Source organism: Oncorhynchus keta, chromosome 9, assembly GCF_023373465.1.
Source record: "Oncorhynchus keta strain PuntledgeMale-10-30-2019 chromosome 9, Oket_V2, whole genome shotgun sequence".
Lineage (NCBI taxonomy): Eukaryota > Metazoa > Chordata > Actinopteri > Salmoniformes > Salmonidae > Oncorhynchus > Oncorhynchus keta.
In genome coordinates, this window is record NC_068429.1 from 4455255 (window position 1) to 4482783 (window position 27529).

Sequence of the window (27529 nt, forward strand, 5' to 3'; positions counted from 1 at the left end):
CAAACACACCCTACAGAGCCCCAGGACAGCAGCACAATTAGACCCAACCAAATCATGAGAAAACAAAAAGATAATTACTTGACACATTGGAAAGAATTAACAAAAAAACAGAGCAAACTAGAATACTATTTGGCCCTACACAGAGAGTACACAGCGGCAGAATATCTGACCACTGTGACTGACCCAAAATTAAGGAAAGCTTTGACTATGTACAGACTCAGTGAGCATAGCCTTGCTATTGAGAAAGGCAGCCGTAGGCAGACAATGGCTCTCAAGAGAAGACAGGCTATGTGCTCACTGCCCACAAAATGAGGTGGAAACTGAGCTGCACTTCCTAACCTCCTGCCCAATGTTTGACCATATTAGAGAGACATATTTCCCTCAGATTACACAGATCCACAAAGAATTCTAAAACAAATCCAATTTTGAAAAACTCCCATATCTACTGGGTGAAATTCCACAGTGCGCCATCACAGCAGCAAGATGTGTGACCTGTTGCCACGAGAAAAGGGCAACCAGTGAAGAACAAACACCATAGTAAATACAACCCATATTTATGCTTATTTATTTTATCTTGTGTCCTTTGTACATTGTTAAAACACTGTATATATATAATATGACATTTGTAATGTCTTTATTGTTTTGAAACTTCTGTATGTGTAATGTTTACTGTTAATTCTTATTGTTTATTTCACTTTATATATTCACTTTATATATTATCTACCTCACTTGCTTTGGCAATGTTAACACGTTTCCCATGCCAATAAGCCCCTTGAATTGAATTGAATTGAATTGAAAAGATAGACTTAGATCAAATCAAATCAAATGTATTTATATAGCCCTTCGTACATCAGCTGATATCTCAAAGTGCTGTACAGAAACCCAGCCTAAAACCCCAAACAGCAAGCAATGCAGGTGTAGAAGTACGGTGGCTAGGAAAAACTCCCTAGAAATGCCAAAACCTAGGAAGAAACCTAGAGAGGAACCAGGCTATGTGGGGTGGCCAGTCCTCTTCTGGATCGAGAGAGAGATGGAGATTGAGACAGAGATCGAGAGATCGAGAAAGAGACGGAGATCGAGAGACAGATGGAGATCGAGAGAGAGACGGAGGTCGAAAGAGAGACGGAGATCGAGAGAGAGACACGGAGATCGAGAGAGAGATGGAGATCAAGAGAGAGATGGAGATCGAGAGAGAGATAGATATTGAGAGATCGAGAGAGACAGAAATCGAGAGAAACAGAGACATACAGAGCAATAGAAAGAGAGAGAGACAGAGAGAGAAAAAAAATTGGAGAGAGAGAGAGAGAGAGTATGGTTCCTATGCTTGCAGTCACTACTCACTGTCAATCAACAGCGAGGGTTCCCACCAAAAGAACAGTGAGTTTCGAGTTGATCGATGGCTACTGTATCGCGACAACCTGTAACACATCATAAACGAACAGCAGCTTTCTGGGTAATCTTAAGCGTGTGCTTGTCACATCGCCGTGCTGACTGACTGACAGATAGAAGTATAGAAGTATAATTCCCAAAGCTACCCAACCAGCATTTGGGAGGGAGGGTGGGGGGGTAAGGGAGGGCTAACTGGGGAACGCCGCTAAGGCATCTCAAATGGCACCCTATTCCCTATATAGCTCTATAAAACTCTTTGACATAGAATTTATTTTTATTTTTAATTACGTTAATTAATTATGAATAATATTACGCCCTGTCTCCTCCCCTTCATCTACTGTCTGCTGATTGAAGTGGATTTAACAAGTGACGTCAACAAGGGATCATAGCTCTAAGTCTATGTCATGGAAAGAGCAGGTGTTCCTAATGTTTTGTACTCCCAGTGTACGTCTAAACCAGTCAGTCACATATAAATGACCTATGTCTCAGATTAGCAGGTGTTCCTAATGTTTTGTACTCTCAGTGTACGTCTAAACCAGTCAGTCACATATAAATGACCTATGTCTCAGATTAGTAGGTGTTCCTAATGTTTTGTACTCTCAGTGTACGTCTAAACCAGTCAGTCACATATAAATGACCTATGTCTCAGATTAGCAGGTGTTCCTAATGTTTTGTACTCTCAGTGTACGTCTAAACCAGTCAGTCACATATAAATGACCTATGTCTCAGATTAGTAGGTGTTCCTAATGTTTTGTACTCTCAGTGTACGTCTAAGCCAGTCAGTCACGTATAAATGACCTATGTCTCAGATTAGCAGGTGTTCCTAATGTTTTGTACTCTCAGTGTACGTCTAAGCCAGTCAGTCACGTATAAATGACCTATGTCTCAGATTAGTAGGTGTTCCTAAGTCTAAACCAGTCAGTCACATATAAATGACCTATGCAGATTAGTAGGTGTTCCTAATGTTTTGTACTCTCAGTGTTCTAAGCCAGTCAGTCAGTATAAATGACCTATGTCTCAGATTAGCAGGTGTTCCTAATGTTTTGTCTTCAGATAAAGCAGGTGTTCATATAAATGTTTTGTCTCAGATTAAGCTAAGTTTTGTGTTCGTCTAATGTCACATATTTTGTCTCAGATTAGCAGGTGCAGGTGTACGTCCTAAACCATCAGTCACATATAAATTTGTCTCAGATTAGTAGGTGTTCCTAATGTTTTGTCTCAGATTAGCAGATGTTCCTAATGTTTTGTCTCAGATTAGCAGGTGTTCCTAATGTTTTGTCTCAGATAAGCAGATGTTCCTAATGTTTTGTCTCGGATAAGCAGGTGTTCCTAATGTTTTGTCTCAGATAAGCAGGTGTTCCTAATGTTTTGTCTCAGATTAGCAGGTGTTCCTAATGTTTTGTCTCAGATTAGCAGGTGTTCCTAATGTTTTGTCCCAGATTAGCAGGTGTTCCTAATGTTTTGTCTCAGATTAGCAGGTGTTCCTAATGTTTTGTCTCAGATTAGCAGGTGTTCCTAATGTTTTGTCTCAGATTAGCAGGTGTTCCTAATGTTTTGTCTCAGATTAGCAGGTGTTCCTAATGTTTTGTCTCAGATTAGCAGGTGTTCCTAATGTTTTGTCTCAGATTAGCAGATGTTCCTAAACTGCTTCATGATGAAAAGTTAACCACTTTATATTTAGATGTTGTGATTTTAAAAGGCATCAGTCGGTGAGTTTGATGTGTCTGTTTGGAAAACTAAACTATCAGGGTTAAACATTGTCTCAGGCTATGGAACACCGTTAGGGTATTTTGCGTGTTTTTGGGGGGAAGGTACATTGCATCCATTAGCTAGCTTTGTTTTTAAACCAGCACTGTCCCAAAGCTTTGGGAAAGTGTGTCTGCAGTCGTGTGACAGTGGGCAGGTGGGCGAGACGAGACTTTACCACCACATCACAGCATGCTTATCAGAGAATCGTTGTGACATAAGACAATACGAGTGATATTCTAATCAATATCACTACGTCAAATATAGAACTTTGTTTTTGCGTGTCAACAAAGATACACAACAAAATTACACTATTTGACGGATCAAAAAATTGCTATTTGTAGCAGAAGGTTGGCAAAGACATTCACATGGAAGATTCTGGAATCGTCAGACTCTATCGTCTGATGGGCACATGGCGCTGCATTCTGATAGAAGGTTGGCAAAGACATTCAAATGGAAGATTCTGGAATCGTCAGACTCTATCGTCTGATGGCATCCGGAACGAGGCATCTGCAAACTTCGTTTGAGGATCTCTCTCCAAGGAGTATTTCCACTCTTCTACGAAACTTCATTTGATCAAGTGAGGTCTGCCGAAGCATTTCACGAGTTTCAAGGCAATGTTTTGTTAACTTTCTGTGCTGTTATGAAATAGCTGTTCTTTGAGTGACATCTTGACTATACCGTATCAATATTTTAGAACCATTCTGAATATCGTATTAAAGGGCATCCTTCAGAATAAAATACTATAAAATATTTGCCAGATTAAATGTTATTCTCATGATATTAGAGATAATGTAGATCATGTAGTTTATATTTGTCAGATTAAATGATTAAATTAAATATCATGTAGTTTGTATAATCTAGGTCAGCCAAAATCCTAAACAAAGTTATGGTTGGCATGTAGTTCATTTTTGTCAGGGAAAACGGCAATCAAAAATTGTGTTCAGGTATTCAGAGTTTTGTCTGGCAGTTCCTCAGGAGGGTTGTGAACTGAAACGGTTCAATTTTCCACAGACTTGAGACCATGAAAGCGATGGAGAAGAGATATGGACAGAGAGACACCTGTAGAAGATGTAGCTCTGTTTGTTTGTTCGTCTGTGTGCCAGCGGAGGTAGGTTCCCACTGGGCGACGAGTGGCGGTCTCGTGGGACACACTTACCGAGGACGGACAGCTCGCAGGAAGCCGTGATGTTCTGGTTCTTGTTAAACGCCACGCAGCTGTAAGAGCCTGAATCATCGTCTGTTACGCTGCTGATCAGGAGGTTACTGCCGCCCAGCAGGGAGTACTTCTTAGACCTGCAGAAGCACAGATGACGAATCAAAGACAGAAAACCAAGAAAACCAAGAAAACAGGCATTTGAGCACAACAATGAAGCTCTGTGCCCTGCGATAACAGGTATTCAACTTCCAGATATCTCTCAGAAACCATGCAATATCTTACAGTACAGTAGTTAGTAGTAGTTAGTAGTTAGTTATATATATTGGTAAGAAAAAGCATGGAATTACCTGGATTTCTGCATAAATGTGTCATAAAATTGTATCCGATCTTCATCTTAGTCACAACAATAGACAAACAAACGTCTGCTTAAACTAATGACACACACATTATTGTATTTTTCTGGTCTATATTGAATACACAATTTAAACATTCACAGTGTAGGTTGGATAAAGCATGTGAACTCCTCCACTAATGACTTCTCCAACAGCTAATTGGAGTCAGGAGTCAGCTAACCTGGAGTCCAATCAATGAGATGAGATTGGAGATGTTAATTAGAGCTGCCTTAACCTATAAAAAACACGCACAAAATTTGAGTTTGCTATTCACAAAAAGAATTGCCACAGGATGCTCTCGATGGTGCAGCTGTAAAACCTTTTGAGGATCTGAGGACCCATGCCAAATCTTTTGTCTCCTGAGGGGGAATAGGTTTTGTCGTAATTCATGACTGTCGTGGTGCTTAGTTTGTTGTTGATGTGGACGCCAAGGACCTTGAAGCTCTCAACCTGCTTCACTGCAGCCCTGTCGATGAGAGTTGGGTCGTCCGCGGTCCTCCTTTTCCTGAAGTCCACAATCATCTCCTTTGTCTTGATCACGTTGAGAGGTTGTTGTCCTTGCATCACACGGTCAGGTCTCTGACACCTCCCTATAGGCTGTCTCGTCGTTGTCGGTGATCAGTGTTGTGTCATTGGCAAACTTAATGATGGTGTTGGAGTCGTGCCTGGCCGTGCAGTCATGGGTGAACAGGGAGTAAAGGAAGGGGCTGAGCACGCACCCCTGAGGGGCCCCCGTGTTGAGGAACAGCATGGCGGATGTGTTGTTACCTACCCTTACCACCTGGGGGCGGCCCGTTAGGAAGTCCAAGATCCAGTTGCAGAGGGAGGTGTTTAGTCCCAGGGTCCTTAGCTTAGTGATGAGCTTTAAGGGCACAATGATGAGTTTATTGCTGCCAAAGGAGGCTCAACCAGTTAATAAATCCAAGGGTTCACATACTTTTTCCCACCCTGCACTGTGAATCTTGACGCATTCAATAAAAAAAAACATGAAAACGTATGAGTTTTAGCAGACTGTGTTTGTCTATCGTTGTGACCTAGATGAAGTTCAGATCAAATTTTAGGACCAATTTATGCAGAAATCCAGGTAATTCCAAAGGGTTCACCTACTTTATCTTGCCACTGTAACATGGTGAAAATGACACGCGGCTCCGACTCAAACCCAGCGTGCAAAACTATCTGTAATGCCGTCATTTGTACCAGCTTGCCAGCTGGTTTGATGTTGCTCTACTCGTCACACATCAGAAGTCTTGTGGAAAAGAAGGGTGGATCGTATTTCCTATATAGTACCAAACTCCCTAGGGGCCCTAGTTGAAAGTAGCTAGTAAATAGAGTGCCATTTGGGACGGAATCAAGGAGTCACTCACCTGCTCTGTATCCTCTCGGCTCCTCTCATCCAGTGGAAGGCGGGGGTGGGGAACCCAGAGGCGGAGCACTCCAACACAGCATCTCTCCCCAGGAGGGAGGTGACTCTCTGGGGCTTCTGGAGAAACAGAAGGCCCCTGGCGGTTCCAGGTTCTGGAGGGTACAGATAGTCAGACAGAGAGAGAGGGAGAGAGAGAGAGAGAGAGAGAGAGAGAGAGAGAGAGAGAGAGAGAGAGAGAGAGAGAGAGAGAGAGAGAGAGAGAGAGAGAGAGAGAGAGAGAGAGAGAGAGAGAGAGAGAGAGAGAGAGAGAGAGAGAGAGAGAGGGAGGGAGAGAGAGAGAGAGAGTGTGTGTGAGAGAGAGAGGGAGAGAGAGAGAGAGAGAGAGAGAGAGAGAGGGAGAGAGAGAGAGACAGAGAGTATGTGAGAGAGAGAGAGAGAGAGAGAGAGAGAGAGAGGGAGAGAGAGAGAGAGAGAGAGAGAGAGAGAGAGAGAGAGAGAGAGAGAGAGAGAGAGAGAGAGAGAGAGAGAGAGAGAGAGAGAGAGAGAGAGAGAGAGAGAGAGAGAGAGGGAGAGAGAGAGAGAGAGAGACAGAGAGTGTGTGAGAGAGAGAGGGAGAGAGAGAGAGAGAGAGAGAGAGAGAGAGAGAGAGAGAGAGAGAGAGAGAGAGAGAGAGAGAGAGAGAGAGAGAGAGAGAGAGAGAGAGAGACAGAGAGAGACAGAGAGACAGAGAGAGAGAGAGAGAAAGAGAGACAAAGGCCAACATCAAACACAGCTCTTATCTGGGTGACAGAGCGATGAGTGAGTAGGAGCCATATTTAGGCTTTACTTTAGAAGATGAACCAGTGCAAGAGGTTGAACTAATAATGTTTAAACTAGGGGCTGATTTAAAATAGTAGTTGGATATAAAAGTTAACCCTTGTGTGGTGTTTGGGTCTGAGGGCAATACAAGTTTGGAAAAGTGTGTGTGTGTGTGTGTTTGTGTAGGTGTGTGTACGTGTGTGTGTGTGTGTGTGTGTGTGTGTGTGTGTGTGTGTGTGTGTGTGTGTGTGTGTGTGTGTGTGTGTGTGTGTGTGTGTGTGTGTGTGTGTGTGTGTGTGTGTGTGTGTGAGAGAGAGATTTTCCTTCCTTGACCTGCTGTAACTATATATGGAAGTGAGATTCCTGAACATTCTAGACACAGTACACATGCATCAGGTGCGAGAAGTACACACACACACACACACACACAGTAAAACTCTGTCCCTCATGTGGTGTGCGGATCGTGTACTTAATTTGTGTTCAACGGGGCTCATTTATCATTTCAAAACTAAAATACTGTATGTAAAATGTGTCCTTCCAATTGGTTCAGATCAAAGCAGTAAACATCAATAGTGGTGAAAACCTCGTTTCGTTTATATTTATTCAAGATAAACATGATTTATTCCTCCCATGTCTTGATTATAATAGACGGTTGGGCAAGGCATTTTACCCCCCTAAAAATGAATAGCACTTTTCTTGATAAATGTGATCTAGAAGAGGTAAATGGAAAATATTAGTGTCTATATAAGTCAACATATAAATATCACTTGTTTTATGTCATTTGTTATGGACGTGTTGGTTTTAAAAACCCTACAATGTTCTGGGTCCATCAGACCAAGACATGGACACCACACAAGGGTTAAAGAGTTAACCTGTAGTTGGAACTTTTGGACTTAGACATTAAATATATGTACCCATCGATTCTTGAAGAATATAACTTGTAAATGCCTCAGGACCTTAGATGAACTGTCATACCCAATCAGCCCCCCAAAAAAAAAACGTGTTTTACTCCAATGTTTGGAAACAAAGTAGATGTAAACAAACACTATATAGTCTCATTATATGGTTACAAGTATAATTTTGATACCATGGATGGTCAGTCCTTGTGTCCATAGCTCTGTCTATACATTTGAGTGGTTACAATTCTTCAGCTCCGTCCCTCAGCTTTTTACTGAAACAGGGACTTTGGGCTGTGTTATAACACTGGTACCAAACTGGGTAAGACAGTGGCTTTGGGCTGTGTTAAACGAATGGTACCAAACTGGGTAAGACAGTGGCTTTGGGCTGTGTTATAACACTGGTACCAAACTGGGTAAGACCGTGGCTTTGGGCTGTGTTATAACACTGGTACCAAACTGGGTAAGACAGTGGCTTGGGCTGTGTTATAACACTGGTACCAAACTGGGTAAGAAAGTGGCTTGGGCTGTGTTATAACACTGGTACCAAACTGGGTAAGACAGTGGCTTTGGGTTGTGTTAAAACACTGGTACCAAACTGGGTAAGACAGTGGCTTTGGGCTGTGTTATAACACTGGTACCAAACTGGGTAAGACAGTGGCTTGGGCTGTGTTATAACACTGGTACCAAACTGGGTAAGACCACGGCTTTGGGCTGTGTTATAACACTGGTACCAAACTGGGTAAGACAGTGGCTTGGGCTGTGTTATAACACTGGTACCAAACTGGGTAAGACAGTGGCTTGGGCTGTGTTATAACACTGGTACCAAACTGGGTAAGACAGTGGCTTGGGCTGTGTTATAACACTGGTACCAAACTGGGTAAGACCGTGGCTTTGGGCTGTGTTATAACACTGGTAACAAACTGGGTAAGACAGTGGCTTGGGCTGTGTTAAAACAGTGGTACCAAACTGGGTAAGACAGTGGCTTGGGCTGTGTTATAACACTGGTACCAAACTGGGTAAGACAGTGGCTTGGGCTGTGTTAAAACAGTCGTACCAAACTGGGTAAGACAGTGGCTTGGGCTGTGTTATAACACTGGTACCAAACTGGGTAAGACAGTGGCTTGGGCTGTGTTAAAACAGTCGTACCAAACTGGGTAAGACAGTGGCTTGGGCTGTGTTAAAACAGTCGTACCAAACTGGGTAAGACAGTGGCTTGGGCTGTGTTATAACACTGGTACCAAACTGGGTAAGACAGTGGCTTGGGGCTGTGTTATAACACTGGTACCAAACTGGGTAAGACAGTGGCTTGGGCTGTGTTAAATGAGTGGTACCAAACTGGGTAAGACCGTGGCTTGGGCTGTGTTAAACGAGTGGTTATCAGTGGATGAATGAGTTCCTATTTCAAACCATTTTGACAAAAGGCTCAAACAATTTGATTTATTAGTATTTCCTCAGGCGTTGTTTACTTAAACATTATAATTGTGTGGCCAGAAGAAACCCACGATAAATGTTCACTAAAATTGTATTTTTGTTATCTTCGTCTGTTCCTTATCAAAATGTTCCTTCTGCTTTTCCTTCAATGTTATTTTTGTTAGTGTTGTTCTCATATCCTAACGAGCTCTGTGGTTAAACTAGTCATTTTCCTAACGAGCTCTGTGGTTAAACTAGTCATTTTCCTAACGAGCTCTGTGGTTAAACTAGTCCTTCTCCTAATGAGCTCTGTGGTTAAACTAGTCTCATCTCCTAACAAGGTCGGTGGTTAAACTAGTCCTTCTCCTAACGAGATCTGTGGTTAAACTAGTCCTTCTCCTAACGAGCTCTGTGGTTAAACTAGTCCTTCTCCTAACGAGCTCTGTGGTTAAACTAGTCTCATCTCCTAACAAGCTCTGTGGTTAAACTAGTCCTTCTCCTAACGAGCTCTGTGGTTAAACTAGTCCTTCTCCTAACAAGCTCTGTGGTTAAACTAGTCCTTCTCCTAACGAGCTCTGTGGTTAAACTAGTCCTTCTCCTAATGAGCTCTGTGGTTAAACTAGTCTCATCTCCTAACAAGTTCGGTGGTTAAACTAGTCCTTCTCCTAACGAGCTCTGTGGTTAAACTAGTCCTTCTCCTAACGAGCTCTGTGGTTAAACTAGTCCTTCTCCTAACGAGCTCTGTGGTTAAACTAGTCCTTCTCCTAACGAGCTCTGTGGTTAAACTAGTCCTTCTCCTAACGAGCTCTGTGGTTAAACTAGTCCTTCTCCTAACGAGCTCTGTGGTTAAACTAGTCCTTCTCCTAACGAGCTCTGTGGTTAAACTAGTCTCATCTCCTAACAAGCTCTGTGGTTAGACTAGTCTCATCTCCTAACAAGCTCTGTGGTTAGACTAGTCTCATCTCCTAACAAGCTCTGTGGTTAAACTAGTCTCATCTCCTAACAAGCTCTGTGGTTAAACTAGTCCTTCTCCTAATGAGCTCTGTGGTTAAACTAGTCTCATCTCCTAACAAGCTCTGTGGTTAGACTAGTCCTTCTCCTAACAAGCTCTGTGGTTAGACTAGTCCTTCTCCTAACAAGCTCTGTGGTTAAACTAGTCCTTCTCCTAACAAGCTCTGTGGTTAGACTAGTCTCATCTCCTAACAAGCTCTGTGGTTAAACTAGTCTCATCTCCCAACAAGCTCTGTGGTTAAACTAGTCCTTCTCCTAACGAGCTCTGTGGTTAAACTAGTCCTTCTCCTAACAAGCTCTGTGGTTAAACTAGTCTCATCTCCTAACAAGCTCTGTGGTTAGACTAGTCCTTCTCCTAACAAGCTCTGTGGTTAGACTAGTCCTTCTCCTAACAAGCTCTGTGGTTAGACTAGTCCTTCTCCTAACAAGCTCTGTGGTTAGACTAGTCCTTCTCCTAACAAGCTCTGTGGTTAGACTAGTCCTTCTCCTAACAAGCTCTGTGGTTAGACTAGTCCTTCTCCTAACAAGCTCTGTGGTTAGACTAGTCTCATCTCCTAACAAGCTCTGTGGTTAGACTAGTCTCATCTCCTAACAAGCTCTGTGGTTAGACTAGTCCTTCTCCTAACAAGCTCTGTGGTTAGACTAGTCCTTCTCCTAACAAGCTCTGTGGTTAGACTAGTCCTTCTCCTAACAAGCTATGTGGTTAGACTAGTCTAATTTCCTAATGAGCTCTGTAGTTAAACTAGTCATTTTCCTAACAAGCTCTGTGGTTAAACTAGTCCTTCTCCTAACGAGCTCTGTGGTTAAACTAGTCCTTCTCCTAATGAGCTCTGTGGTTAACCTAGTCTCATCTCCTAACAAGTTCGGTGGTTAAACTAGTCCTTCTCCGAACGAGCTCTGTGGTTAAACTAGTCCTTTTCCTAACGAGCTCTATGGTTAAACTAGTCCTTCTCCTAACGAGCTCTGTGGTTAAACTAGTCCTTCTCCTAATGAGCTCTGTGGTTAAACTAGTCCTTCTCCTAACGAGCTCTGTGGTTAAACTAGTGCTTCTCCTAAAAAGCTCTGTGGTTAAACTAGTCCTTCTACTAACAAGCTCTGTGGTTAGACTAGTCTCATCTCCTACCGAGCTCTGTGGTTAGACTAGTCTCATCCCCTAACGAGCTCTGTGGTTAAACTAGTCCTTCTCCTAATGAGCTCTGTGGTTAAACTAGTCCTTCTCCTAACGAGCTCTGTGGTTAAACTAGTCCTTCTCCTAACAAGCTCTGTGGTTAAACTAGTCCTTCTACTAACAAGCTCTGTGGTTAGACTAGTCTCATCTCCTACCGAGCTCTGTGGTTAGACTAGTCTCATCCCCTAACGAGCTCTGTGGTTAGACTAGTCTCATCTCCTAACAAGTTCGGTGGTTAAACTAGTCCTTCTCCTAACGAGCTCTGTGGTTAAACTAGTCATTCTCCTAACGAGCTCTGTGGTTAAACTAGTGATTCTCCTAACAAGCTCTGTGGTTAAACTAGTCCTTCTACTAACAAGCTCTGTGGTTAGACTAGTCTCATCCCCTAACAAGCTCTGTGGTTAGACTAGTCTCATCTCCTAACAAGCTCTGTGGTTAGACTAGTCTCATCTCCTAACAAGCTCTGTGGTTAAACTAGTCTCATCTCCTAACAAGCTCTGTGGTTAAACTAGTCTCATCTCCTAACAAGCTCTGTGGTTAAACTAGTCTCATCTCCTAACAAGCTATGTGGTTAAACTAGTCCTTCTCCTAACGAGCTCTGTGGTTAAACTAGTCCTTCTGCTAACGAGTTCTGTGGTTAAACTAGTCTCATCTCCTAACAAGCTCTGTGGTTAGACTAGTCCTTCTCCTAACAAGCTCTGTGGTTAGACTAGTCCTTCTCCGAACAAGCTCTGTGGTTAGACTAGTCTCATCTCCCTACAAGCTCTGTGGTTAAACTAGTCCTTCTCCTAACGAGCTCTGTGGTTAAACTAGTCCTTCTCCTAATGAGCTCTGTGGTTAAACTAGTCTCATCTCCTAACAAGTTCGTTGGTTAAACTAGTCCTTCTCCTAACGAGCTCTGTGGTTAAACTAGTCCTTCTCCTAATGAGCTCTGTGGTTAAACTAGTCTCATCTCTTAACAAGTTCGGTGGTTAAACTAGTCCTTCTCCGAACGAGCTCTGTGGTTAAACTAGTCATTTTCCTAACGAGCTCTGTGGTTAAACTAGTCCTTCTCCTAACGAGCTCTGTGGTTAAACTTGTCTCATCTCCTAACAAGTTTGGTGGTTAAACTAGTGCTTCTCCTAACAAGCTCTGTGGTTACACTAGTCTCATCTCCTAACAAGCTCTGTGGTTAGACTAGTCTCATCCCCTAACAAGATCTGTGGTTAGACTAGTCTCATCTCCTAACAAGCTCTGTGGTTAAACTAGTCCTTCTCCTAACGAGCTCTGTGGTTAAACTAGTCCTTCTCCTAATGAGCTCTGTGGTTAAACTAGTCTCATCTCCTAACAAGTTCGTTGGTTAAACTAGTCCTTCTCCTAACGAGCTCTGTGGTTAAACTAGTCCTTCTCCTAACGAGCTCTGTGGTTAAACTAGTCCTTCTCCTAATGAGCTCTGTGGTTAGACTAGTCTCATATCCTAACAAGCTCTGTGGTTAGACTAGTCTCATCTCCTAACAAGCTCTGTGGTTAGACTAGTCTCATCTCCTAACAAGCTCTGTGGTTAGACTAGTCTCATCTCCTAACAAGCTCTGTGGTTAGACTAGTCTCATCTCCTAACAAGCTCTGTGGTTAAACTAGTCTCATCTCCTAACAACCTCTGTGGTTAAACTAGTGCTTTTCCTAACAAGCTCTGTGGTTAAACTAGTCTCATATCCTAACAAGCTCTGTGGTTAGACTAGTCTCATCTACTAACAAGCTCTGTGGTTACACTAGTCTCATCTCCTAACAAGCTCTGTGGTTAAACTAGTCTCATATCCTAACAAGCTCTGTGGTTAGACTAGTCTCATCTACTAACAAGCTCTGTGGTTACACTAGTCTCATCTCCTAACAAGCTCTGTGGTTAGACTAGTCTCATCCCCTAACGAGCTCTGTGGTTAGACTAGTCTCATCTCCTAACAAGCTCTGTGGTTAGACTAGTCTCATCTCCTAACAAGCTCTGTGGTTAGACTAGTCTCATCTCCTAACAAGCTCTGTGGTTAGACTAGTCTCATCTCCTAACAAGCTCTGTGGTTAGACTAGTCTCATCTCCTAACAAGCTCTGTGGTTAGACTAGTCCTTCTCCTAACAAGCTCTGTGGTTAGACTAGTCCTTCTCCTAACAAGCTCTGTGGTTAGACTAGTCCTTCTCTTAACAAGCTCTGTGGTTAGACTAGTCCTTCTCTTAACAAGCTCTGTGGTTAGACTAGTCCTTCTCCTAACAAGCTCTGTGGTTAGACTAGTCCTTCTCTTAACAAGCTCTCTGGTTAGACTAGTCCTTCTCCTAACAAGCTCTGTTGTTAGACTAGTCCTTCTCCTAACAAGCTCTGTGGTTAGACTAGTTCTTCTCCTAACGAGCTCTGTGGTTAGACTAGTTCTTCTCCTAACAAGCTCTGTGGTTAGACTAGTCCTTCTCCTAACAAGCTCTGTTGTTAGACTAGTCCTTCTCCTAACAAGCTCTGTGGTTAGACTAGTTCTTCTCCTAACGAGCTCTGTGGTTAGACTAGTTCTTCTCCTAACAAGCTCTGTGGTTAGACTAGTCCTTCTCCTAACGAGCTCTGTGGTTAGACTAGTTCTTCTCCTAACAAGCTCTGTGGTTAGACTAGTCCTTCTCTTAACAAGCTCTGTTGTTAGACTAGTCCTTCTCCTAACGAGCTCTGTGGTTAGACTAGTCCTTCTCCTAACAAGCTCTGTTGTTAAACTAGTCTCATCTCTCAACGAGCTCTGTGGTTAAACTAGTCTCATCTCTTAACAAGCTCTGTGGTTAGACTAGTCTGTGGTTAAACTAGTCATCTCTTAACAAGCTCTGTGGTTAAACTAGTCTCATCTCTTAACAAGCTCTGTGGTTAAACTAGTCTCATCTCTTAACAAGCTCTGTGGTTAAACTAGTCTCATCTCTTAACAAGCTCTGTGGTTAAACTAGTCCATCTCTTAACAAGCTCTGTGGTTAAACTAGTCTCATCTCTTAACAAGCTCTGTGGTTAAACTAGTCTCATCTCTTAACAAGCTCTGTGGTTAAACTAGTCTCATCTCTTAACAAGCTCTGTGGTTAAACTAGTCTCATCTCTTAACAAGCTCTGTGGTTAAACTAGTCTCATCTCTTAACAAGCTCTGTGGTTAAACTAGTCTCATCTCTTAACAAGCTCTGTGGTTAAACTAGTCTCATCTCTTAACAAGCTCTGTGGTTAGACTAGTCCTTCTCCTAACGAGCTCTGTGGTTAAACTAGTCTCATCTCTTAACAAGCTCTGTGGTTAAACTAGTCTCATCTCTTAACAAGCTCTGTGGTTAAACTAGTCTCATCTCTTAACAAGCTCTGTGGTTAAACTAGTCTCATCTCTTAACAAGCTCTGTGGTTAAACTAGTCTCATCTCTTAACAAGCTCTGTGGTTAAACTAGTCTCATCTCTTAACAAGCTCTGTGGTTAAACTAGTCTCATCTCTCAACGAGCTCTGTGGTTAAACTAGTCTCATCTCTTAACAAGCTCTGTGGTTAGACTAGTCCTTCTCCTAACGAGCTCTGTGGTTAAACTAGTCTCATCTCTTAACAAGCTCTGTGGTTAGACTAGTCCTTCTCCTAACGAGCTCTGTGGTTAAACTAGTCTCATCTCTTAACAAGCTCTGTGGTTAAACTAGTCTCATCTCTTAACAAGCTCTGTGGTTAAACTAGTCTCATCTCTTAACAAGCTCTGTGGTTAAACTAGTCTCATCTCTTAACAAGCTCTGTGGTTAGACTAGTCCTTCTCCTAACGAGCTCTGTGGTTAAACTAGTCTCATCTCTTAACAAGCTCTATGGTTAAACTAGTCTCATCTCTTAACAAGCTCTGTGGTTAGACTAGTCTCATCTCTTAACAAGCTCTGTGGTTAAACTAGTCTCATCTCTTAACAAGCTCTGTGGTTAGACTAGTCCTTCTCCTAACGAGCTCTGTGGTTAAACTAGTCTCATCTCTTAACAAGCTCTGTGGTTAAACTAGTCTCATCTCTTAACAAGCTCTGTGGTTAGACTAGTCCTTCTCCTAACGAGCTCTGTGGTTAAACTAGTCTCATCTCTTAACAAGCTCTGTGGTTAGACTAGTCCTTCTCCTAACGAGCTCTGTGGTTAAACTAGTCTCATCTCTTAACAAGCTCTATGGTTAAACTAGTCTCATCTCTTAACAAGCTCTGTGGTTAGACTAGTTGTTGCATGCAATGTTAAAGATGCAACAACAACACATACCCTGATGGACCATAATGGCAAAAACAATCGAACGACGCGACAACACACTTCCCTGTGGTGCGCCTTTACCCACAATTCTCTGTTTCAGCTACCTTATACTTCAGTTCAGTCTCAACAGAGGCTTGATTTTACTTTTATTTAACGAGGCAAGTCAGTTAAGAACAAATTCGTATTTTCAATGACAGCCAAGGAACAGTGGGTTAACTGCCTTGTTCAGGGGCAGAACGACAGATTTTTACCTCGTCAGCTCAGGGATTGGATCTTGCAAACTTTCGATTACTTGTCCAACGCTCTAACCACTAGGCTACCCTGCCGCCCCAATCAACCTAACCTGCAAACGTTACTCCGTTCAGACAGTCACACCTGACTGACCCCTACACTGGGGGATTCCTTCAACATGATTGTGAGTTTTCTCACTTCAATACCTGCAATTTAGATCCAAGCCTGGTTTTATTTCCCGAACAGCACAAAGCGCAGGCAGATATAACCATTTAGCTAAACAAGGGTTTATCTGACAGACAGCCAGTCAGGGATACGGAGTGTGTGTGTGTGTGTGTGTGTGTGTGTGTGTGTGTGTGTGTGTGTGTGTGTGTGTGTGTGTGTGTGTGTGTGTGTGTGTGTGTGTGTGTGTGTGTGTGTGTGTGTGTGTGTGTGTGTGTGTGTGTGTGTGTGCGCGCGCGTGTGCATGTGCGCGTGCTTGCATGTGTGTGTGTGTGTGTGTCAGGTAGACTGAGGGTTGAGGGCTCCAGAGAATTTGACTATCAGATAGAACTGAAATGGGTTGACCCTCCATAACCCCAAGCTTGGTTCTTTAGGCAGACACATCCAGAGAGGGAGCTTCATGTGAATGTGTTTAACTATACTAACAGAAGTCCCTACAAGAGCAGTAAACAAACAACTATTTGACCAGCTGGGGACAAGGTCAAATGCTGTATCTAGGGGGTTTAGGGTTAAGGTTAGAATTAGGTTTAGGGTTAGAATTAGGTTTAGGTTTAAGGTTAGAATTAGGTTTAGGATTAAGGTTAGAATTAGGTTTAGGGATAAGGTTAGAATTAGTTTTAGGGTTAGAATTAGGTTTAGGATTAACTTATTGGATATAGGGGGCGCTATTTTGATTTTTGGATGAAAAACGTTCCCGTTTTAAACAAGATATTTTGTCACGAAAAGATGCTCGACTATGCATATAATTGACAGCTTTGGAAAGAAAACACTCTGACGTTTCCAAAACTGCAAAGATATTGTCTGTGAGTGCCACAGAACTGATGTTACAGAAAAACCCCAGATAAAAATCCAATCAGGAAGTGCCGCATTTTTTGAAACCACCTCATGCCAATGACTCCTTATATGGCTGTGAATGGGCCACGAATGAGCTTAGGCTTTCTGTCGCTTCCCCAAGGTGTCGACAGCATTGTGACGTATTTGTAGGCATATCATTGGAAGATTGACCATAAGAGACTACATCTACCAGGTGGTCGCTTGTGTCCTCCGTCGCAATTATTGCGTAATCTCAAGCTGCAGTATTTTTCTGTTTGCTTCTGATGAGAAGCCAACTGCCACCACTGATAGATTATCGAATAGATATGTGAAAAACACCTTGAGGATTGATTCTAAACAACGTTTGCCATGTTTCTGTCGGCGTTGTAAGTGACTGCATTTTCCAGTCTTTTCTTAGCCAAACGTGATGAACAAAACGGAGCTATTTTGTCTACACAAATAATCTTTTTTGAAAAAATGAACATTTGCTATCTAAAATAAGTCTCGTCATTGAAAACATCCAAAGTTCTTCAAAGGTAAATTATTTTATTTGAATGCTTTTCTTGTTTTTGTGAAAATGTTGCCTGCTGAATGCTAGGCTTAATGCTATGCTAGGCTATCAATATTATTACACAAATGCTTGTGTAGCTTTAGTTGAAAAGCATATTTTGAAAATCTGAGATGACAGTGTTGTTAACAAAAGGCTAAGCTTTTTTCCAACTCCAGGCATGCTGTCATGTCCGCTTGGAAACTTTCAACCCTCTAGAAATGGTTTTATACCCTGCCCCAGATATACGCCTCAACACAAAAATGATATCTTGGAGATCTCCGGACAGTTCCTTGGACTTCAAGGTATAGATTCTGCTCTGACATCCACTGTCAACTGTGAGACCTTATATAGACAGGTGTGTTGCTTTCTAAATGATGACATCACAGTGTGGTCAGTTGGCTAGGTTTCTTCTTCTTCTTCAGGATTTGATTGGCGGATCACATACCATTTTTAGGTGCATACACCATGCACGACCTGCCCACATTAAATTCTTAATACGGTAATGAATTCAACGCAGGGAAAAAAGTTAGTCGTGGCATAATGGCCATACTGTATATCTGTCACATCCTGACCTTAGTTCCTTTTTTATGTCTCTGTTTTAGTATGGTCAGGGCGTGAGTTGGGGTGGTCATTCTATGTTTTGTAGTCTAGGTTTTGTACTTCTATGTGTTTGGCCTGGTATGGTTCCCAATCAGAGGCAGCTGGTAATCGTTGTCTCTGATTGAGAACCATACTTAGCTAACCTGTTCGCACCTGTGTTTGTGAGTAGTTGTTGTCTCTGATTGAGAACCATACTTAGCTAACCTGTTCCCACCTGTGTTTGTGGGTAGTTGTTGTCTCTGATTGAGAACCATACTTAGCTAACCTGTTCGCACCTGTGTTTGTGGGTAGTTGTTGTCTCTGATTGAGAACCATACTTAGCTAACCTGTTCCCACCTGTGTTTGTGGGTAGTTGTTGTCTCTGATTGAGAACCATACTTAGCTAACCTGTTCGCACCTGTGTTTGTGGGTAGTTGTTGTCTCTGATTGAGAACCATACTTAGCTAACCTGTTCGCACCTGTGTTTGTGGGTAGTTGTTGTCTCTGATTGAGAACCATACTTAGCTAACCTGTTCCCACCTGTGTTTGTAGGTAGTTGTTGTCTCTGATTGAGAACCATACTTAGCTAACCTGTTCGCACCTGTGTTTGTGGGTAGTTGTTGTCTCTGATTGAGAACCATACTTAGCTAACCTGTTCACACCTGTGTTTGTGGGGAGTTGTTGTCTCTGATTGAGAACCATACTTAGCTAACCTGTTCACACCTGTGTTTGTGGGGAGTTGTTGTCTCTGATTGAGAACCATACTTAGCTAACCTGTTCACACCTGTGTTTGTGGGGAGTTGTTGTCTCTGATTGAGAACCATACTTAGCTAACCTGTTCCCACCTGTGTTTGTGGGTAGTTGTTGTCTCTGATTGAGAACCATACTTAGCTAACCTGTTCGCACCTGTGTTTGTGGGTAGTTGTTGTCTCTGACTGAGAACCATACTTAGCTAACCTGTTCGCACCTGTGTTTGTGGGTAGTTGTTGTCTCTGACTGAGAACCATACTTAGCTAACCTGTTCCCACCTGTGTTTGTGGGTAGTTGTTGTCTCTGATTGAGAACCATACTTAGCTAACCTGTTCCCACCTGTGTTTGTGGGGAGTTGTTGTCTCTGATTGAGAACCATACTTAGCTAACCTGTTCCCACCTGTGTTTGTGGGTAGTTGTTGTCTCTGATTGAGAACCATACTTAGCTAACCTGTTCCCACCTGTGTTTGTGGGGAGTTGTTGTCTCTGATTGAGAACCATACTTAGGCAGCCTGTTCCCCCCTGTTAGTTGTGGGTAGTTGTTGTCTCTGTGCACCAGAAAGAACTGTTTCGTGTTGGTCTATTTTTTTGTTATTTTGATCGTAGTGTTCTGAGTAAATAAAAAATAAATTTACATCATGAACACGTACAACGCTGCACTTTGGTCCTCTTCACCTTCTTCAACCCACGACAGCCGTTACAATATCACACCTCCTCGGGCCTTATTGCTTAAATATCTAATCAGGACGTTGAGGGGCCGGGGTGGATGGAAGCAGCAGGAGAGGAAAGGATATTTTGATGGTTTAAAGGGGCAGTCTGGGATTCAAAACGAACCAAGCGACAAAGTGGGCAGCCCAGCCGGCCACTGAGGGATGGAGCTGGAGAAATGTAAACTCAAATTCATAGACATGGATGTGTGGAAGGCTTTTAGGCCTTACAGTGTTTGTTTAAACAATCTTATATTCTGAGTACCGGTGGGGTATGACAGTTGAACTATATATACATGTATATATTGTATATGTATATATTAATATATATTAATACAGGTAACGAATGGAGGACAGAGGATCCTCTTAAAGAAGAAGTTACAGGTCTGTGAGAGCCAGAAATCTTGCTTGTTTGTAGGTGACCAAATACTTATTGTCCACCATAATTTGCAAATAAATTCATTAAAAATCCTACAATGTGATTTCTGGAAAAAACATTATCATTTTGTCTGTCATAGTTGAAGTGCACCTATGATGAAAACTACAGGCCTCTCTCATCTTTATAAGTGAGAGAACATGCACAATTGGTGTCTGACTAAATACTAAATACTTTTTTTGCCCCACTGTATATAAATATATATATATATATATTCATCTAGAATCAATGGCTATATCATTCATTTAGAAGTCCAAAAGATGAATGGCCAATCCCAGATTGCCTGTTTAATACATTCGCAGACAGGGGTGTCAAATCAGGCAGGTCTACAGCGGGCACAGAGACAGCTGTCAGCACATTACCAACCCTACGGCTGGAGAGTGTTAGCATTCACAATGAGAGAGCGGCGTCCCAAATGGGCCCCTTATTCCATATATAGTGCACTACTTTTGTAACAGAGCCTTATGGAGCCCCGTGCACTATATAGAGTGCCGTTTAGGATGCACAGACAGGGACTAACTTGTGTATTTCATATCCCACATTAATGAGTTCGACGGAGTTCAGGACAACACAGGATATTCACTCTCTTTCGATCCCGTCCACCTCTGATAAGGAAAACAAAAACTATTAATTGGATTAAAAGTTTAACTATCAAAGTAGACTGTGAGGTGGACATAATCTCTGAATCCACAATCCTATCCTATTTCTAGGCCCTGATCAATAGTAGTGCACTATAAAAGGAACAGAGCGCCATTTGGTATAATTGTTTTAGCTCGTCGTTTTGGATGTTTATTTGAGTCGAGTCTAATCACACAGTAGCTTGGAATGCTATTGATTCTTGCACTTGATCACTGAGAGTTTCCTGGCAACACCTATTGTTACTGTAGATGTTACTTCCTGGGTCGTTACAACGTGATCACCATGGCAACGGTAACAACGCTACGATCACTACCTTACAATTGGAACTGGTTGTGCAAACCGATGTCACCGTTACCTGCTGAGCCCACTTCACCTACACTACATCAGCAGACTCAGGGTTAACAGTCACCTACACTACATCAGGAGACTCAGGGTTAACAGTCACCTACACTACATCAGTAGACTCAGGGTTAACAGTCTCCTACACTACATCAGTAGACTCAGGGTTAACAGTCTCCTACACTACATCAGTAGACTCAGGGTTAACAGTCTCCTACACTACATCAGGAGACTCAGGGTTAACAGTCTCCTACACTACATCAGGAGACTCAGGGTTAACAGTCACCTACACTACATCAGTAGACTCAGGGTTAACAGTCTCCTACACTACATCAGTAGACTCAGGGTTAACAGTCTCCTACACTACATCAGGAGACTCAGGGTTAACAGTCTCCTACACTACATCAGTAGACTCAGGGTTAACAGTCTCCTACACTACATCAGTAGACTCAGGGTTAACAGTCACCTACACTACATCAGTAGATTCAGGGTTAACAGTCTCCTACACTACATCAGTAGACTCAGGGTTAACAGTCTCCTACACTACATCAGTAGACTCAGGGTTAACAGTCTCCTACACTACATCAGTAGACTCAGGGTTAACAGTCTCCTACACTACATCAGGAGACTTAGGGTTAACAGTCTCCTACACTACATCAGTAGACTCAGGGTTAACAGTCTCCTACACTACATCAGTAGACTCAGGGTTAACAGTCTCCTACACTATATCAGGAGACTTAGGGTTAACAGTCTCCTACACTACATCAGTAGACTCAGGGTTAACAGTCTCCTACACTACATCAGGAGACTTAGGGTTAACAGACATTATTGTGTTCAGAATAAATATGTACTGAATGTCCGTCTGCTCCTTTCTGTTGTGAGATCAACGTCTGCTCTCCTGTGAGCAGGAGGAACTACGTAGAATGGTCCAGTCAATCGTGAAGTAGTGGGGGACAAACAAGTTCAACGGCTGGACGAGCTCTTTATTCTCTCTTGATGATGTCGTGTCTCTGACTGTAAAGGTCACATACAGAGGGAGAGATTATGTGATCTATCCAATCCGTTCATCGATCAATCGTCCTCGGAGACCTGAACTGTACAGAGACCACAAAGCCCTTTAAATGATAAGACAGGAGTACATTTCAACTATAGTATATTAATTTAAAGTTAAATCTAGGATCAGTTGTAGTAATCAAATTACACGACATCCTGCCAACATCAGGGATATTCGTCCTGCTGGAGGTCACAGGACAGAGATACCAGACCCGGTTGAGAGACGGCTAACTCTGGAGATACCTTCCATCTCCAACCAGTTAGGTACATCTGCTGTTACATTTTTGGCACCTTACTGGTAAAATAATCTCCAGGGCTCTCTAAATGGGATGGATTGGTGCCTCTAAGACAGTCCAAGGCTCTCTAAATGGGATGGATTGGTGCCTCTGAGACAGTCTAAGGCTCTCTAAATGGGATGAATTGGTGCCTCTAGGACAGTCCAAGGCTCTCTAAATGGGATGAATTGGTGCCTCTAGGACAGTCCAAGGCTCTCTAAATGGGATGAATTGGTGCCTCTAGGACAGTCCAAGGCTCTCTAAATGGGATGAATTGGTGCCTCTAGGACAGTCCAAGGCTCTCTAAATGGGATGGATTGGTGCCTCTAAGACAGTCCAAGGCTCTCTAAATGGGATGGATTGGTGCCTCTAAGACAGTCCAAGGCTCTCTAAATGGGATGGATTGGTGCCTCTAGGACAGTCCAAGGCTCTCTAAATGGGATGGATTGGTGCCTCTAAGACAGTCCAAGGCTCTCTAAATGGGATGGATTGGTGCCTCTAGGACAGTCCAAGGCTCTCTAAATGGGATGGATTGGTGCCTCTAAGACAGTCCAAGGCTCTCTAAATGGGATGGATTGGTGCCTCTAGGACAGTCCAAGGCTCTCTAAATGGGATGGATTGGTGCCTCTGAGACAGTCCAAGGCTCTCTAAATGGGATGGATTGGTGCCTCTAGGACAGTCCAAGGCTCTCTAAATGGGATGGATTGGTGCCTCTAAGACAGTCCAAGGCTCTCTAAATGGGATGGATTGGTGCCTCTAGGACAGTCCAAGGCTCTCTAAATGGGATGGATTGGTGCCTCAGACAGTCCAAGGCTCTCTAAATGGGATGGATTGGTGCCTCTAAGACAGTCCAAGGCTCTCTAAATGGGATGGATTGGTGCCTCTAGGACAGTCCAAGGCTCTCCAAATGGGATGGATTGGTGCCTCTAGGACAGTCCAAGGCTCTCCAAATGGGATGGATTGGTGCCTCTAGGACAGTCCAAGGCTCTCCAAATGGGATGGATTGGTGCCTCTAGGACAGTCCAAGGCTCTCCAAATGGGATGGATTGGTGCCTCTAGGACAGTCCAAGGCTCTCTAAATGGGATGGATTGGTGCCTCTAAGACAGTCCAAGGCTCTCTAAATGGGATGGATTGGTGCCTCTAGGACAGTCCAAGGCTCTCCAAATGGGATGGATTGGTGCCTCTAGGACAGTCCAAGGCTCTCCAAATGGGATGGATTGGTGCCTCTAGGACAGTCCAAGGCTCTCTAAATGGGATGGATTGGTGCCTCTAAGACAGTCCAAGGCTCTCTAAATGGGATGGATTGGTGCCTCTAGGACAGTCCAAGGCTCTCTAAATGGGATGGATTGGTGCCTCTAGGACAGTCCAAGGCTCTCTAAATGGGATGGATTGGTGCCTCTAAGACAGTCCAAGGCTCTCTAAATGGGATGGATTGGTGCCTCTAGGACAGTCCAAGGCTCTCTAAATGGGATGGATTGGTGCCTCTAGGACAGTCCAGGGCTCTCTAAATGGGATGGATTGGTGCCTCTAAGACAGTCCAAGGCTCTCTAAATGGGATGGATTGGTGCCTCTAGGACAGTCCAAGGCTCTCTAAATGGGATGGATTGGTGCCTCTAGGACAGTCCAAGGCTCTCTAAATGGGATGGATTGGTGCCTCTAGGACAGTCCAAGGCTCTCTAAATGGGATGGATTGGTGCCTCTAGGACAGTCCAAGGCTCTCTAAATGGGATGGATTGGTGCCTCTAGGACAGTCCAAGGCTCTCTAAATGGGATGGATTGGTGCCTCTAGGACAGTCCAAGGCTCTCTAAATGGGATGGATTGGTGCCTCTGAGACAGTCCAAGGCTCTCTAAATGGGATGGATTGGTGCCTCTAAGACAGTCCAAGGCTCTCTAAATGGGATGGATTGGTGCCTCTAGGACAGTCCAAGGCTCTAAATGGGATGGATTGGTGCCTCTAAGACAGTCCAAGGCTCTCTAAATGGGATGGATTGGTGCCTCTAGGACAGTCCAAGGCTCTCTAAATGGGATGGATTGGTGCCTCTAGGACAGTCCAAGGCTCTCTAAATGGGATGGATTGGTGCCTCTAAGACAGTCCAAGGCTCTCTAAATGGGATGGATTGGTGCCTCTAGGACAGTCCAAGGCTCTCTAAATGGGATGGATTGGTGCCTCTAGGACAGTCCAAGGCTCTCTAAATGGGATGGATTGGTGCCTCTAAGACAGTCCAAGGCTCTCTAAATGGGATGGATTGGTGCCTCTAGGACAGTCCAAGGCTCTCTAAATGGGATGGATTGGTGCCTCTAGGACAGTCCAAGGCTCTCTAAATGGGATGGATTGGTGCCTCTAGGACAGTCCAAGGCTCTCTAAATGGGATGGATTGGTGCCTCTAAGACAGTCCAAGGCTCTCTAAATGGGATGGATTGGTGCCTCTAGGACAGTCCAAGGCTCTCTAAATGGGATGGATTGGTGCCTCTAAGACAGTCCAAGGCTCTCTAAATGGGATGGATTGGTGCCTCTAGGACAGTCCAAGGCTCTCTAAATGGGATGGATTGGTGCCTCTAAGACAGTCCAAGGCTCTCTAAATGGGATGGATTGGTGCCTCTAGGACAGTCCAAGGCTCTCTAAATGGGATGGATTGGTGCCTCTAGGACAGTCCAAGGCTCTCTAAATGGGATGGATTGGTGCCTCTAGGACAGTCCAAGGCTCTCTAAATGGGATGGATTGGTGCCTCTAGGACAGTCCAAGGCTCTCTAAATGGGATGGATTGGTGCCTCTAGGACAGTCCAAGGCTCTCTAAATGGGATGGATTGGTGCCTCTAAGACAGTCCAAGGCTCTCTAAATGGGATGGATTGGTGCCTCTAAGACAGTCCAAGGCTCTCTAAATGGGATGGATTGGTGCCTCTAGGACAGTCCAAGGCTCTCTAAATGGGATGGATTGGTGCCTCTAGGACAGTCCAAGGCTCTCTAAATGGGATGGATTGGTGCCTCTAGGACAGTCCAAGGCTCTCTAAATGGGATGGATTGGTGCCTCTAGGACAGTCCAAGGCTCTCTAAATGGGATGGATTGGTGCCTCTAGGACAGTCCAAGGCTCTCTAAATGGGATGGATTGGTGCCTCTAGGACAGTCCAAGGCTCTCTAAATGGGATGGATTGGTGCCTCTAGGACAGTCCAAGGCTCTCTAAATGGGATGGATTGGTGCCTCTAGGACAGTCCAAGGCTCTCTAAATGGGATGGATTGGTGCCTCTAGGACAGTCCAAGGCTCTCTAAATGGGATGGATTGGTGCCTCTAGGACAGTCCAAGGCTCTCTAAATGAGATGGATTGGTGCCTCTAAGACAGTCCAAGGCTCTCTAAATGGGATGGATTGGTGCCTCTAAGACAGTCCAAGGCTCTCTAAATGGGATGGATTGGTGCCTCTAGGACAGTCCAAGGCTCTCTAAATGGGATGGATTGGTGCCTCTAAGACAGTCCAAGGCTCTCTAAATGAGATGGATTGGTGCCTCTAGGACAGTCCAAGGCTCTCTAAATGGGATGGATTGGTGCCTCAGACAGTCCAAGGCTCTCTAAATGGGATGGATTGGTGCCTCTAAGACAGTCCAAGGCTCTCTAAATGGGATGGATTGACAGTGCCTCTAGGACAGTCCAAGGCTCTCTAAATGGGATGGATTGGTGCCTCCAGGACAGTCCAAGGCTCTCTAAATGGGATGGATTGGTGCCTCTAGGACAGTCCAAGGCTCTCTAAATGGGATGGATTGGTGCCTCTAGGACAGTCCAAGGCTCTCTAAATGGGATGGATTGGTGCCTCTAGGACAGTCCAAGGCTCTCTAAATGGGATGGATTGGTGCCTCTAGGACAGTCCAAGGCTGATTGAGGACCTTTTCACTCCAGAATGTGATTGTTTTCTATGATTGTGTTTTGGTTTATTGATGATTTGATCATGTCTTTATATTGATGGAAATATTAATGTGTTTATATTGGTGTGAATATTAATGTGTTAATATTGGTGTGAATATTAATGTGATTATATTGATCTGCGAAAGAGACCTTGGTCTCTGCATGACTCTGTCAAAACAAAAGGTCACGTAAATCAAGGAAAACATCTGCTATAGTGACTGAGGTAAAACATGTCCAGGCATGTAAAGTGAAATGCTTGAAAGCACCCAAGTCTTCCTGTGAGGTCGCTGTGAATAGAACATGATGTAATATATGCCATTTAGTGGACGCTTTTATCCAAAGCGACTTACAGTCATGTGTGCATACATTCTACGTATGGGTGGTCCCGGGAATTGAACCCACTACCCTGGCGTTACAAGCGCCATGCTCTACCAACTGAGCTACAGAAGGACCACCAATCCATGTACTCATTGGAAAAAGCATGAATTCATCATGAATGATATGTCACTGCAGTACAATGTCCCACTCCCACCTTACAGTCATATATTATAAGAGTTTGTCTCCGAACCCAGAACAAAATATTATTGGCGGTAGAATATCTCTGCCAAGAGGAGTTAGCTATTGTAGCCTACCTGGCAACACACGTAGGTCTGCGTCGCTGCCGGTGCGGGCACTGCCAGGGTTGTCTGCCAGGCAGCGGTAGGTGGCAGAGTCTGGTGGTTGAACCTTGCTAACCTGGAGCGATCCGGAGGGCAGTACCACCACTCTGCTCTCTGGGGTTAAGGTGAGGGGCAGGTCCTCTCTGTTCTTCTGCCAGCGTACCACGGGCATGGGATCACCAGTCACCTCACAGCGCAGCAGGGCCGTGTCACCCAGGTAGGAGGACACTGACTCTGTAGGGACCACGAGCTTCAACGGACCTGAAGGGAGAGAGAGAGACAGTGGTTTAGTCACGGACCCTGTAGGGACCAGCTTCAACAGACCTGAAGGGAGAGAGAGAAACAGTGGTTTAGTCACGGACTCTGTAGGGACCAGCTTCAACGTCCCTGGTGAGAGAGAGAGAGACAGTGGTTTAGTCACGGACTCTGTAGGGACCAGCTTCAACAGACCTGAAGGGAGAGAGAGAGACAGTGGTTTAGTCACGGATTCTGTAGGGACCAGCTTCAACGGACCTGAAGGGAGAGAGAGAGACAGTGGTTTAGTCACGGACCCTGTAGGGACCAGCTTCAACAGACCTGAAGGGAGAGAGAGAAACAGTGGTTTAGTCACGGACTCTGTAGGGACCAGCTTCAACGTCCCTGGTGAGAGAGAGAGAGACAGTGGTTTAGTCACGGACTCTGTAGGGACCAGCTTCAACGTCCCTGGTGGGAGAGAGAGAGACAGTGGTTTAGATGACACTGAGAAGAAACAAGAAGTTAGAAGTAATCACAGGTATGAAGACCCTGATTCTGTATGGACCACGAGTTTCAGGGGATCTGGAGAGAGAGAG

General features: G+C 43.9%; 1 protein-coding gene and 1 long non-coding RNA gene across 25 annotated transcripts in view; both read right to left on the reverse strand.

Annotated features, from left to right (window-relative positions):
- Positions 1-27529, reverse strand: part of LOC118380388 (netrin receptor DCC-like) — a 689822-nt gene that overhangs the window by 348424 nt on the left and 313869 nt on the right. The window contains exons 3-5 of the mRNA XM_052526014.1: positions 26673-26960; positions 6051-6201; positions 4295-4431 (exon numbers count right to left, since the gene is read on the reverse strand). Of these exons, the coding sequence (XP_052381974.1) occupies positions 4295-4431; positions 6051-6201; positions 26673-26960 (576 nt within the window). The remainder of the gene's footprint in view (positions 1-4294; positions 4432-6050; positions 6202-26672; positions 26961-27529) is intronic.
- Positions 18166-19178, reverse strand: LOC127931652 (uncharacterized). Of its 24 annotated transcripts, none has more exons than XR_008142140.1 (4): positions 19147-19178; positions 18852-18902; positions 18608-18668; positions 18166-18180 (listed from the first exon to the last, which is right to left on the reverse strand). It is a non-coding gene; the product is annotated as an uncharacterized LOC127931652 (long non-coding RNA). The 24 variants fall into 24 exon arrangements; XR_008142142.1 differs by lacking the exon at positions 18608-18668 and adding an exon at positions 18669-18729; XR_008142141.1 differs by lacking the exon at positions 18852-18902 and adding an exon at positions 18913-18963.